This window comes from Cervus canadensis, chromosome 26 (assembly GCF_019320065.1).
Source record: "Cervus canadensis isolate Bull #8, Minnesota chromosome 26, ASM1932006v1, whole genome shotgun sequence".
Lineage (NCBI taxonomy): Eukaryota > Metazoa > Chordata > Mammalia > Artiodactyla > Cervidae > Cervus > Cervus canadensis.
The window spans coordinates 49547978-49562509 of NC_057411.1; the positions used below are offsets into that span (position 1 = coordinate 49547978).

The 14532-nt window shown below is 47.5% G+C and overlaps 1 protein-coding gene across 2 annotated transcripts in view; it reads right to left on the bottom strand.

Annotated features, from left to right (window-relative positions):
• The window catches only part of AFAP1 (actin filament associated protein 1), a 147780-nt gene that overhangs the window by 46152 nt on the left and 87096 nt on the right, over nt 1-14532 (bottom strand). For both annotated transcript variants that reach the window (XM_043447567.1, XM_043447566.1), the window contains exons 7-8: nt 4007-4102; nt 2521-2602 (exon numbers count right to left, since the gene is read on the bottom strand). In XM_043447567.1, coding sequence (XP_043303502.1) covers nt 2521-2602; nt 4007-4102 — 178 coding nt within the window. The remainder of the gene's footprint in view (nt 1-2520; nt 2603-4006; nt 4103-14532) is intronic.

The following is a 14532-nucleotide window of genomic DNA, read 5'->3' on the forward strand; positions in this document are numbered from 1 at the left end:
CATGCAGGGACACCAGGAGAGGGAGCGGCAAACAAGGAAAGAGAGCAGCCACAGCAGCGACCGCTGAGCCCTGGCGTCTGAACAGGAGCCCTGAGATTGCACGTTGTCCTATTTTGGGGCAGGACTTAAAGATAGCTTTCCTGGCTCTGATGACACATAATGTGCCCTGTGAAGACAGAGATGATACCCTCCACCGAATAACTTCCGATGGAAAGAACTAAAATTACACACAGAAACAACAGAGTTAGAAAATCTCGTGGGCCAAGGCAGAGATCATGACCCTTTGGGGTAAACTGTGACATATCAAAACAGCCCAGACGACCTGGGCTCCAAGATTCTTCATGGTGTGGACTGCTCTTCCGTTTACGGTGACTCCCTTTCTGAGCCAGTAGACGTCTGTGCACCAGTGCCCTGCCACAGTGACAGAGGGTGGTGAGCCGAGCCGGGCGGGCAGAACCGCTCACCTGGGGAGCAGAGATGCAGCCTGCCGTGCACAGGGGAAACATTCCCCCCACCCACAAATCAGCTCTTCCTCTCAGCCCACACGGTGCGAAGGAAACCAGAAGTCAACCCACAGACTGGGGTAAGACGTGTGCAAAAGACATCTGAGAGAGGACTTGCATTCAGAACAGATAAAGAATTCTCAGCAGTCAGTAAGAACCAAAATTCCAATTAGAATACAGATAAAGGTTTTAGTAGATGTTTCCCTAAGGATGATGACTCTTCAGAGTCCCTTGGACAGCAAGGAGTCAGTCCTAAAGAAAATCAACCCTGAGCACTCATTGGAAGGACTGATGCTGAAGCCGAAGCTCTAGTACTACGGCCACCTGATGTGAAGAGCCAACTCACTGGAAAAGAACCTGGTGCTGGGAAAGACTGAGGGCAGGAGGAGAAGGGGACGACAGAGGATGAGAAGGATGGGTGACATCACCGACTCAATGGACATGAGTGTGAGCCAACTCTGAGTGATACAGAGGAATACAGAGTGATGCAGAGTGATACAGGGAAGCCTGGCGTGCTGCCGTCCATGGGGTTGCAAAGACGTGGACACGACTGAGTGACTGAACAGCAACAACAAAGGATGATACATGTCTGGCAAAAAAATACACAAGAAAAAAAATGCTCAGCACTGTTGGTCACAGGAAAATGCATTTGAAAGGCACAATTACACAGCACTGTGCACTTATTAAAATGGCCAAAATAAAAAAGAACAAGATGAAACAAAGATGACAATGGAAGGCTGGCGAGGAGGCGTGAGTACCAGCGGCCGCAGAGCCACAGCCCGAGGTATCAGCCTGGAGAAACGAAGACGCCACATGCTCACACAAAAGCCTGCTGTGGACGTCCGCGACAGCCTCACTCATGAACCACTCAAACCCGGAAACACGCCAGCTATTCTCCAGTCAGGAAGTGGGTACCTAACTGGTCCGTCCATGCTGGAATCCTCTCAGCCTAGAAAAAAACGGACGACTGACTCCGCCTCAATCTCAATACACGGAGTGAGAGGCCAGACCCAGGAGGCTGCACCCGTGTGATTCCACTTTCAGGGCAGCAAACACGTCAGTGGTCGCCTGGGAACCTCCTGGGGTGAGAGCGATGTCCTACATCTTGACTGCAATGCAGGTTACATTTATGTGTCTGTCATATGCCAAAAAGGCTGAATATGACAATGTGTAATTTACACCTTTATAGAGTTGACTTTAGGGGAAAAACAAAATCAGTATTTGTACCCCCATGCCCACAGCAGCATTACTGACAACAGCCAAAAGGTGGAAGCCACCCAAATGTCCACTGGTGAATGAATGGAGAAGGAAACGTGATCCACCCACATAAGGGAAGGCTATCCAACCTTAACAAGGAAGGGAGTCTGGCACCTGCCACAACGGGGATGAACCCTGAAGACGTCATGCCACGAGAAATTAGTCAATCCCAAAAGGACAAACACTAGACTATTCCACTTACATGAGGTTCCCCCCCTCCCCCAATCACGTCTCCCAGCGAGATGCTGGCATCCCGCCCCCGAGGCACATCTGTCCCAGCGATAAATCAGGTGAGGAAGTAACCTGCTGTGAGCCGTACAGTAGAACAGGAGGACCAAGGAGCTCCCTGGCTGCCCCATGGTTAGAACTTGGGAGCTTTCACTGCCAGGGCCCAGGCTCAATCTTGGTTCAGAAGGGAACTAAGAGCCCATAAGCCAGGAGGCACAGCGCCCACCCCCCAACTCCACAAAAAAATAAAATACAATAAATCCATGCAGGGAACATACCCAGACAAAAGGAGAAAGCCTAGACCAAGGCTTGGCGGCATTAAAATGAAGACCTGGAGAGAGAGTGCTAACCAAAGGGAGCCCTCTGGGTTCCGTCTGTGTAACACAGGGCGATGACACTTGCGTAACTAAATCACTGAGGACATTTTTACATAATGAGGATTTACAGACCTGGATGTCGTTTCTGTTTTGGAGTTGGGGTTTTTTTTTCTCTTTTTTTTGGTTTATATATTTTTGGCATCAGCAGAACTCACCTTGTTCTTTTCCATTACACATAGCAATTCCATTTTCTGCAACACCCTCACCATCTGAACTTGGTCTCTCTGAAGACAGTTTCTGTGAGGATAAAAAGATTAAGTTACCGTACCATGGCCACACTGACCAAGTGATGTATCATGGATCAGTCAAATGTTATCTCAAAAACGAAAGAAAACGTGGGCCACGTTCCAATAATCTGGAGATGGTTAGGGCTCAGCTATAACACAGACTAATCTGGTTGGTTTGCCACAAAAGCTTTAAAAACTTCAAAAGAACAAAGGAAAAACTTACTGAGCTTACAGTAACACATGCTACATCACTTTTTCTTGCAAATTATTTTGAAAAAATACTAGGAGTACATAAATATTCCCCACACCAAGCCACACCATCCTGACCTGGGTCCATAATCATCTGAGCCAGTGGCTCACAGGGAGTCTCTCATCTGCGTGGAGAATTTTATTTTATTTTATATTTAAATTATATTTTATAATACATATAAAATATGTGTACATACACACACACACAGGCTCTTGGGTTCTATTTCTCTAGAGAGCCCTGACTACAAGAGTAGGCGGAAAGGAACTGTCCACGGGTGGGGCAGGGGTCAACAGGGAGGACTCAGGACGCTCCTGGGAGACAGGCCACGGACAGAACACCACAGGGCAGGAAGCTGGGGCTCTCCACGGAACCGGGATCTTTGCACATACGGGCAAACTGTGGCCATCAGGTGATCACAGTACTAGAGCTTCAGCTTCAGCATCATTCCTTCCAATGAATATTCGGGGTTGATTTCCTTTAGGACTGACTGGTTAGGTCTCCTTGCTGTCCAGGGGACTCTGAAGAGTCATCATCCTTAGGGAAACATCTACTAAAACCTTTATCTGTATTCTTATTGGATTTTTGGTTCATACTGACTTCTGAGACTTTATCTGTTCTGAATGCAAGTCCTCTCTCAGATGTCTTTTGCACCGGTCTTATCCCAGTCTGTGGGTTGACTTCTGGTTTCCTTCGCACCGTGTGGGCTGAGAGGAAGAGCTGGGATTGTGGGTGGTGGGGATGTTGTCAGAACACCACTGGGGAGAGACTGCAGGCTTGGTGGGTTGTAACCTGTCTGCGGGGAATAAACCTCTGGGAAGGAACACTCGGGAAGCACCTACCGTATTCCAGAAGAACTGGAATACAGAGCTGCCTGCCGTGTTAGAGCCGGTGGCCTTGAACACCTTAAACCCTGTGACACCTTCACACCCCTTTCCTGCATCTACAGCTGGAAAGAATAAAAACCACGCAGTTGGTGAAACAGCTGAGCCGTGCTTCCTACCGGGCAGGCAGAGAGGCAACAGGGGTGCATCGTATTTTTTTCTTTTCTTTTTCCTTTTTATTTTTCAACTAGAAATGCTGATATTCTCAGAGGTGCTGTTAAAACTTCCAGAAAGGCCTAAAGCAGCCGCAAGGTTAATTCCTAGAAAGAAACACGCCCCTTACCTTCTCCAGTTCCACCTTGTGCACCGGGGAGCTCGATGGGGGAGGGCACTCCTGCTCGGCGGGCCCGCTGCAGCCGCTGTAGATCTCTCTGACCACCTGTGGCAAGGGCAGAATGGCAGAGATGCTCACACGAGGGTCGAAGCAGAGGCAAGAGGCGCGGCGGGAAAACCCAAGGGTCACAGCGGTCTGGAGTTAAGCCTCGGGAGGCCAGGCATTCTTTTGTTTATTCTCTCACTCATTCATTCTGTCCACGGAGATTCTCCAGGCAAGAATACTAGAGTGGGTTGTGGTTTCCTTCTCCTTTGGATCTTCCCTACCCGTGGATCAAACCCAGGTCTCCTGCATTTGCAGGCAGACTCTTTATCGACTGAGTCACCAGGGAAGCCCCACACATTCACTCATCATTCACCAAATGTCTAGACCGTCCTGAAAACAACAGAGGTTCTGGGATACAGAAGGGAATGATGTGCGTGAGAGTCCTGCCCTCATGGGGCTTCCAGTCCAGTAAAAGTTAGATATCATGGTAAACAACGAGTATCGCCCAAGAAATGAAGGTGATGTCAGACAGTCGCCAGCGCTACAAAGAATAGAAGAGGGTCTTTAACGGGAAGGGGTGGCTGATTTAGATCAAGGGAGGCCTTCTTGGGATGACATGTGAGCTGTGAGCTGAGCTAAAAGGCCGGAGGACGTGGCCACGGGAAGAACCGGTGGAAAGGGCTACAGGCAGCGGGAACGAGGCATGAAGGGTGGACATGAAGAGTTTATGGAAAACCCAGAGAGCCGTGTGGGCAGACGGGCCAGGAGAGCAGCGGGAACCTGGGAGCCACTGCCAAGGCTGATGCTCACAGCTCTAGAGGGGGTACGTCTGGGGTGGGGAGACAAAGCAGGGCGGAGATTCGGGGAAGATACACGGTCAGGACACGGGATGGAACCGAAGGAGGGGAGCGGCTACAAGAGCCCAGCTGCAGTGGACACGGAAGCCGGACGCCAACCAGCAGAGCACACTTCCCAGGAGCAGGGAGAAGGAGGGAGGGAGGGAGCTGAGAGGGACAGCCCAGCAGAGGCTGCCTGGAGGAGGAGTGTCTGTAAGAGGGGCGGAGAGACTAGGGGGCGGGCATGGCTGCAGGGGACCCCTGGGAGGGGCTCTGCGGAGACAGGAGGGGCCTGGGGTCTGGAGAAGCAGGGAAGATGCACTAAGAGTCTGAGAAGGCGCCTGCTGACCCATCTGCGAGGCCAGCACATCAGAGGGGCTGAGTCGCACCCTCTCTGACCTCAGGGTCCTCACGAGCAAAGGAAGGCGTGTCAGGACGACCTGTCTTGTATTTGCAGTTGAATTAAGAGAAAACATGACCCTGTATGCAAAATGCCTCAGCCAGCACCCGCGCGTGTACCAATACAAGGAAGACACGGCGGCTGCGGTCACCACCGCCGTCATCACTGCCGGCACCCGTCGCGTTCTCGCTGAGAGCTCAGGAAGGGTTCCCAGCTGAAACCCTCAGGAGCGAGGACCACCGTGTGGCACCTACTGCCGACCACAGCCCCCCTGCAGCCAACCCCCAGAGCTCCTGCAAGGTGCTCTGGTCACCGAGGACACGCAAGAAACAGGATAGACAAGCTCCCGGCCTGGTGCAACTTATACTCCTGTGAATGAGGAGCTAGCAGGCAAAGCTTTCAAAATGTCTTCTACTCCTTTTGGAACTAAGATGCAATCTGAGTTCAACCCAAGTGCCTTCTGAGCAAAAAAGAAAAAGAAAAACAGCAATGCCAGACTCCCAGCTATCTGTATAGGAACTCTGCAACAGGATCCCAGCAGACACACTCAGATTCCCTTGACTTGCTCTGGGGTTGGGACCGGAGCCAGGAGCTGAGGGAGGCCGGGACGGCATCTCCAGTCATCCCGCCGCTCAGCTGCTTTATGAAAAAGCAACGGGAGTGAAATCCACACCGGAGACTGAAACAGGAAAAAAGAAAGGGAAGAAACCCAGAGAGCTCGCCGCCGTTGCTTCCTTGTGGAGTCTCACGTGTGAAAACCAGCGAAGGTGCACCAAGGATGACCTGCCCCTCTTGAACTTCCGGCGGGAAGGTTCCCTCAGTTTGGCTGTTCCATGCTAATTTCGCTACTGTCTTTGCATCGAGTCTTTAGTCCCCGACCTCCTTGTGCTTATCACGCCTTCAGCTGACAAGGAACAAGCTCTCTTGATCTAAGGATGAGACTTTTTCTTTCCTCTGGAGAAAGACGACCTGTCTTGTCCTTATGGTTGGATTAAGAGAAAATGTGACCTGGGTGCTCAGCCGGCGCCTGCACGTGTGTTCATACACACTGATGTGACTGCGGTCACCAGTGCTGACATCACTGCAGCAAAGGGAAACTCCTGGGCTCCTGTGTCCAACAGCAGCTAGGGCTGAATCCCAGCCCATCCCCCACCCCCAGTGGGCTCCAGATGCACGGCAGCGTCACCCTGTGAGCTCACCCCCCGACCGAGAACGTGTGCAAAGCGACGGCCACCACAACAGCTCAGCGACGCAGCCGGCGTGCGCTCTTCCTCCATCTGACTGGTACAGACGTGAACGCGTGTCCATTTGTACACATGCCCTGAGGGTCTTACACCCGCCCTGAGGGTCTCAAGGCTCTCACTTCACACTAAAAGGCTAAATCCCACAAAACATAACCTGCAGAAATCCATCTCTGGCAAAAGCTTTTATGCAAAACACAGCTGTCTTTTTTTCTTTCTCCTTTTTTCTTTTTTTCTTTTCCCAAAGGTGGAAGATCTCCACAGCTCCAGTTAGACCTCAGGGGTCTCCCAGCGGAGGTGTGCTCCCCTCTTGGCTGAACAGGACTCATCCTTCTGGGGCAGCCCAGGTCCCTGGTGACCAGGAAGCCCATTCGGACCCTCCTGCGTGGGACACGGTGCAGCTGTCCCTCCACGGGCACAGGCGGCCACGTGCTGCATTCAGGACCCGGTCACGGGCATCCTGAACCTGCCGGTCTATTAAACCTGCTTCCTCTATTAAAGCTGGGCTCATTTTCAAAGAAGGGGCTTCGCCTTGCTCAGGCTGGTTTTCCCAATGCCTAGCGTGTAACAGCAACTGAAAAAAGAGTTTGATGAGAGGAAAAAAAGAGAAGGGAATGAAGACATAAACTGGACTTGAAATTCTCTACGAGAAAAAAAAAAAAAAGGTGTGAATGAAAAACGGAAGGCAAGAGACTAGACCATCACAGGAGACAAGTAAAGCCTCATGAGTTTTCCCGGTCCTCCACGCAGATTCCTAAAATCCTCAGGGAGCTGGGAAGCTTTTTAAAAAACAGAAAGAGAGAGCGCATCAACTAGAAGCCACGCCTGCATCGCCAGCACCCCAGCCTCACTGACTCCCTCCCACCCTCTCCCAGCCCCTGGGCTGTCCCCTCCGCTCACCCCTGTCCCGTACCAGTCCTGTGTCTCCATCAAACAGAGGTTTGAGGAACCAAGGGCTCTCTGGACCCCTGAAGCCAGGGGTGGTTACTGAGCCTTTCCTGATGAAGCCAGCCCCGGAATCTGCAGGCTTACAAATCTGTACACAGATCAACTGTACCTCTTCTCCTCCCATCAGTTGCCACCTTCCTGAACTTAAAATCGTCCCCGCGGAGGGAATAGACGGAGGAGGGTTTGGTAGACCAGAGGAGAGCTGGCACACCTGGGGCTCCGTGGGATTATCCGTGGCCTCTCAGCATCGTGGATTTAATAATAGCAATTATTCATCACTGTCCTCCCAGGTACAGAGAAAGACCCCGCGGAAAAGATCCACGAGCAGAAGCCAGTCTTTCCACAGCTTTCATCAAACGGTCGGATTCTTTCAGGTTGTATCTTCGTGGAACTTTCTGCTCTGATTACTATGTACTGCTATACTGCCCCTGCAGAGTTAATTCAGAAGTTCTAAATAAAGGGTTTATTGACCTATTTTTTTTAATAGCTGCAAAGGAGGTTTTTATATTAATATACTTCTTTGGAAAGAGCCACATTCAGAGAGAAGTTCAATAAGTATTTAAGGGAATTGGATCCAAATTCAGAATCACAAATCCTTCAAAAAAAGAAAAACAAATTGTTATATGTTCTGTGGTATTTTTGTTTGCTTTTAACTTGAACCCTCATCTTCAGAAACACAATCTCTGCACATTTTTGTAGGAAACCTGACCACTCCATTTCTGGGAATATTGGCTCTTGTCTTCTGACTGACCCCTACAAGATGGCTCATGTTTTCAGCATCTGTACACACACACACAGAGTTAACTTTGGCAAGCGTTGTTGGTAATGGAAGTTGCAGACCAAAAGGAGAGAAACAGATTTGGCAGCTACCCTTGAAGAAGTTTCTGTCAAGTCATGTCCTGGCCAAACACAGGCCCCGGGCTTCTCATACCTGACAGAGGGGTGTGCGTGACGTAGTGAAAAGATATTTCATTGCTGCACTGAAGCCATCTTTCAAAATACTGAAAGCCTGGGATGAAAGGTTTAGGACAAATGGGCGAATAGGAGTTTATATTAATAAGGGAACTTGGCATTTGTTTTATAAAGTAATTGAAGTTAGAGAGTTCTTAGAGTTTTTCACACAAGGAATCCTAAGAGGTGATACCAATAAATCATATATTTTAAGTGTTTATTACAATTCTAAGGGAGCATTTATATACCTTTTCCATGCTAGCTTTTTGATCATTCTGATCAGTATTACTTCCATTTGACAGATAAATGGGAAAGTTGCATGACCAAAAATATCATAATGAGTTAAAGGCATTCTTAGAATACACTCCAGATTTCCAGACTTTCCATTCACTCTTCTGTCATTCTAACAGGCTGTCATCAAGATTAATAAGCATTGTTCCTTGTATGACAGTTCTTTTAAGGAAAAAACATCTGTTTCAAGCACAAAGGTGTGGCCTTAACAAGGAGAAATTAAAAACCAGGATGACAGCACTGACTTTTTACACATTAAAAACATGATTTCAAAGTTTTTAATCATTTAGAAAAACAGAGAACCATGCTGGAACCCACATGCTAGCTGACTTCAAGGCTGTCTCTAAAGACGCAACAATCCAGACACTGTGGCACTGACACGTGGATGCTCAAACAGACTGTGGAGACAGAACACGGAGCCCAGGGAAGGGCTCACACACAGCACGATCGACTCACTTCCAATCGTGGAGATTGGTGTTTCAGTGGTTCTAAAACAACTGACTACACAGACGTAAGAAAATGAATCTTGACTCCCACATCTCATCCTGTACATGAGAACCAAAATGTATGAATCAGAGACCTAAATGGACAGCTCCAGAAAACTTCTGGGAGAAAACACAGGTTCTATCTTGATGACCTGGAATATGCTAAAACTTGGGGGGCAGGATGCAAAATGCACCGACTATACCAGTAAAAAAAGGATTCCCCAGGTGGCTCAGTGGTAAAGAATCCACCTGCCAACGCAGGAGATGCAAGAGATGCGGGTTCAATTCCTGGGTAGGGAAGGTCCCCCTGGAGAAGGAAATGGCAACCTACTCCAGTATTCTTGCCTGGGAGATCCCACGGACAGAGGAGTCAGGCAGGTTACAGCTGGACAAAGAGTCGGACACGACTTAGCAAATAAACAACAGACAACAATAGAAGTAAAGACCTGATATTCTGGATTTCAGATTTAACAAGTTCTGTTCATCATAAAGGTACCATTAGGGAAGATTATTAATCTACAGATTAATCAGAGAGTAATTCTTTAAGCAAGAAACACTGAAAGAGGGACATTTCAGGTTTTAACTCCCAGTAAATATAACCATTTAAATTCTGTATGTAACAAAGAACACAGCCTCAAAAATATTAAGCAAAAACCAAAGGAAATAATAAAGACAAATAGATAAATTCTGAATCAAAGTAGTAGATATTCCCACATCTCTCCCTTGGAGTAACTGATAAAATAAATAAATTAGTAAGGATGTAGACGATCTTCACATGACAATTCATGACTGTGGTTGAATAACCATCTATAGAAGAGTACACCCAGCAAATGTATAATACACACCCCTTACAACTAGACATAGAATCTATACCAAAACTGACTACATGTTGGGCAATAAGTCAAGTTTACAAGATGTCTACTTTGTGAATCCATATAAAGTTCTGTGACTAGAGTGGAATTAAACTAGAAATTTAAAAGAATCAGATAAATTTTTTTAAAAAAATCACTAAATACTTAGAAACTCAGCAATATATTCCCAAATAAATCGTCACTTAAAAGGGGACTCACAACAGAAATTAGAAAATATTTTAAATTAAATGATAAAAACACACAAAAAATCAAACTAGAGGATGTAGCTAAAATTGTGCTTAGAGGGAAATGCATAGCTTTAAATATATATATATATATATGCAAAAGGCTAACAATTAAGTATCTAAGTATACAATTCAAGAAACTGGGATAACTGTAGAAAATTAAGCCAAAACAAAATGAAAGACGAGAACTTAATAAAATAGAAAGCAACAGTATCATAGAAAAAAATCAACAGTGGAAAAACTGGGGGTTTTTCTGAAAGAACTAATAAAATGGATAAACTTCTAGCAAGACTGATGAATAAAAAGGGCAGCACAGGGTCTCCTGACCTTTGTTGCCACAAAGAAAGGCACACAGGCCGCCTCTCTCACCTTGAGAAAACAGTGTGGATGATGTTTTCTAAAAAATTTGTAGCATTTTTTTAACTCATTAAAGCATTGAGGATACAAAGAAGCTTAAGTGAGCTAAGTTCTCAAAAGTGGAGAGTCCTTCTTAAGAAGGAAGTGACACCAGCTGCCTCACAAACGGCAGAACAGCAGGAGGAAGGGACCCATCACAGAGGGGTGGAGGAGGGACCAGAAATTTTCTAGCAGCCACATGATGGAGTGAAGTGAAAGTCACTCAGTCATGTCTGACTCTTTGCGACCCCATGGCCTATACAGTCCATGGGATTCTCCAGGCCAGAATACTGGAGTGGGTTGCCATACCCTCCTCCAGGGGATCTTCCCAGCCCAGGGATTGAATCCAGGTCCCCTGCATTGCAGGTGGATTCTTTACCAGCGGAGCCACCGGGGAAGCTCAAGCAGCCACATGAAGGCTGGCAAGACCATTTAAAACTCAAGGAGACGCAGTGACGGAACGAGTCTATACCCACCCGCCACTTCCTTCCCTTGCTTCTGTACTGAGGGTGTAAGAACAGCCAGGAAGCCTAGGGCCAAAGAAGCTGAGTTCAGGGATGTGCCCCGAGACACACGGGACTTTGGCCAAGCGCAAGGCAGCTGCTCCAGAGCAGCAGTGAAGACGATCCCCTCCTCCAGGGAGACCTGGGCTTTCCCAGAGTACAGGGCAGCCAACCTGCAAAAGCTAGAGACACACCAGGACAGAAGGATTTCTCCCAAGGCATGGGGAGCCAGAGACACACCTGCAGACAGAGAAGGCCCCAGCAAACCAAAGCGCTGGCCGTCAGCAAGCCAAACGGGGAAACAAGGTGGCCCGGAAAACCACCGTGTGTTTGAGGCACACAGAGAGCTCCAGGCTCCCACGACAGCTTAGAACCTGAGCACACTGATGGAAAATTCCAGATCCAGCCCTGAAAGCATGTGACAGCAGTAGCAGAGTGAGTCGGAGTAAAGCCACAGCCCCGCCCAGATCTGCCTCAACTGCAGGCGGGACTGGGGCAGCCCCCTGGGAGCTGCGAACAGGGGAAGGGACACGCCCCTCTCTGCAGGAAATAGCATCTATTTCCGTCTCTACTGCTCCTTGGAGAAGGCAATGGCAGCCCACGTCCCTGGGTGGGGAAGATCCCCTGGAGGAGGGCACAGCAACCCACTCCAGTGTTCTTGCCTGGAGAATCCCAGGGACGGGGGAGACTGGTGGGCTGCCGTCTATGGGGTCGCACAGAGTCGGACACGACTGAAGTGACTCAGCAGCAGCAGCAGCCCTCTTCTTCTTTTGCCCTCAGTCTTTACCAGCATCAGCATCTTTTCCAATGAGTCAGCTGTTCACATCGATAGAGACTTAAAAAAATGACAAATAAAATAAAAAGTTGAAAAATGTAGCAAAAAAAGAAAAAAAGAAAAGTCTTTGTGTTCACCCAGGATCTCCCTTTTCTTTATTTCTTTTTGAAGTAGGGCCTCCATGTAGTGACATCATTTTCCTTCACTCTAAAGAAATTACTAAAATAAAATTATTTCTAATAGAGCAGACCTTCCTGAAATAACTCCTTTCAGCTTTGACTGGAAATGTCTTTATTTCACGTTAACTCTTTGTGAGAACTTAGCCACCACTTGTATCAATTGTACCTTTGAATGTGATGTCTCATTTTTTTCTATGACTTCTTTTAAGATTTGTTTAATCTTCGCTTTTTATCAGTTGACGGTGATGTGTCTGGGTATAGCTCTATACGTTTTTATCTTTCTCAGTGTTTGAGCTTCTTTGTTGTTGTTCTTGTGGGTTGATGTCTTTCAACAGTTTTGCACCGTTTGTGGCTATATCTCTTAAGTATTTTTCTCTCTTTTTGTATGTGTTAGGTCACTTGGAATATCCCATGGATTTTTTGGTACTCTGTCCTATTCTCTTCATTCTCCCATGTATTCAGTTTGGGTGGATGTTTAGACTGACCTCTCCTCAAGTTTACTGGTCCTTTCCTCCTCTGTGTCTAGTGTGCTTTGAAGCCCATCTAATGAATTATTCTTTTTTCATTTCTAGCATTTTTCTTTATTAAAAAAATAGTTTCCATCTTTCTCCCGGAACTCCCTGTCTCTTCACATGTCGTATATCTTTCTCAGGATCTCTTTTGACTTCCTGTCACAGGTGTTTTAAAATCTCTTGTAAGTAGCAGGAGCAGCTACTCTTCTTTTACACAGAGCACATGAAATAGGATGTAAACTCATGAGACAAATTCCATACGAGTGGCCCTAGAGATGAGTCAAACATTAAAATTACAAGAAGAGGGCGGCAGAGGATGAGATGGTTGGATAGCATCACCGATTCAATGGACACCAACTTGGGCAAACTCCGGGAGACGGTGAGGGACAGGGAGGCATGGCGTGCTGCAGTCCATGGGGTCACAAAGAGACTGAACAACAACAAATGAATTTCTTACAATATTGCTTCTGTTGCTTGTTTGGATTTTTGACTGAAAGGCATGTGGGATCTTAGCTTCCTGACCAGGGATCGAACCCACAGCCATTGCACTGGAAGATAAAGTCTTAACCACTGGACCAACCAGGAAGTCCTGAAAGACCTTCACTTAAGGACAAACAGGATGGGGTTCTCTGAGCTGAAGCATACAGCAAACCAATTTGTGATTCTCCTTGAGAACTCTGGTAAAACCACAATACTCTCCTAGCATATTAAATCATGGTGAAAACTCTTCTCAACTATATTCCTCTAAAGCAGCCTGAGATCAGGAGATGCTGTAAGAACAGGACAATGCTGCCCAGCAGGGAGTGGGGGGTGGAAAGAGCAAGAAAAGGATGGATGAACTTTATACCAAAGTCAGCACTAGAACTCTCACAGATTCTCATCAGAAAAGGGCAGTGGTGTCTACAGTGCAGACAACTTCCTTTGAACATTCTCCTTGGGGACTTCCCTGGTGGTCCGGTGGCTAAGACTTCACGCTCCCAACACAGGGAGCCTGGGGTTCCATCCTTGGTCAGGGAACTAGATCCCACATGCCACAGTCAAGAGTTCACATGCCACAACTAAAAAAAGATCTTGCACGCTGCAACCAAGACCCAGAGTAGGCAAATTTTTTTAAAAAATTATCTTTGGTATAAACTATTTAAGGATTGTTTGGGATGTTTATTAGTTTATTTTGCAGTAGGGGATGTGGCAGATAATTGGCACATGGTGTCCTGTCTGAGGGCACACGGGAGGACAGTGCTTCCCGGTCTCCCTGCAGGTATGGACAAAGGAGGGCAGGAGGAAGGGAGGTGGACGCTTGTAGCTCTGGCCCCTGAAAACATCCTCTGTCATCCTGACTTCCAAACGGACGTCAGCAGGAGCTTGTAAATCGATTAACACCACCAACTATAGCAGCTTGCCCGTACGTACGTGCTCATACAGGCGAGGCGCTCTTCTAAATGCTTTAGGTCTTAATGCTGGTGGCTCAGACAGTAAAGAATCTGCCTGCAGCGGGTTCAATCCCTGGGTTGAGAAGATCTCCTGGAGAAGGGAATGGCAACCCATTCCAGTGTTCTTGCCTGGAGAATTCTGTGGACAGAGGCTGTAGTCCATGGGGTCACAGAGTCAGACTAACACTTTCATTTTCATGTGGCTGTATCCTCACCACAACTCCAAAAGGAAATAGTTCTGTCCACCCCTCTCATTTCATAGATGAGAAAACTCTATGTTTTGAGAAGTCAAGTAGCTCATCTGAGACATTCAGGAAGAGGCTTCTGAAGCTGAGATCACAACTCCGGGTCGGGCTCCAGTCTGCCCTCTAGTGACACTCTCTCTACGCAGGACTAGCTCACCCCCTTCTCCCTCCTGCCTTTTTTATATTTATTATGATGAATTTC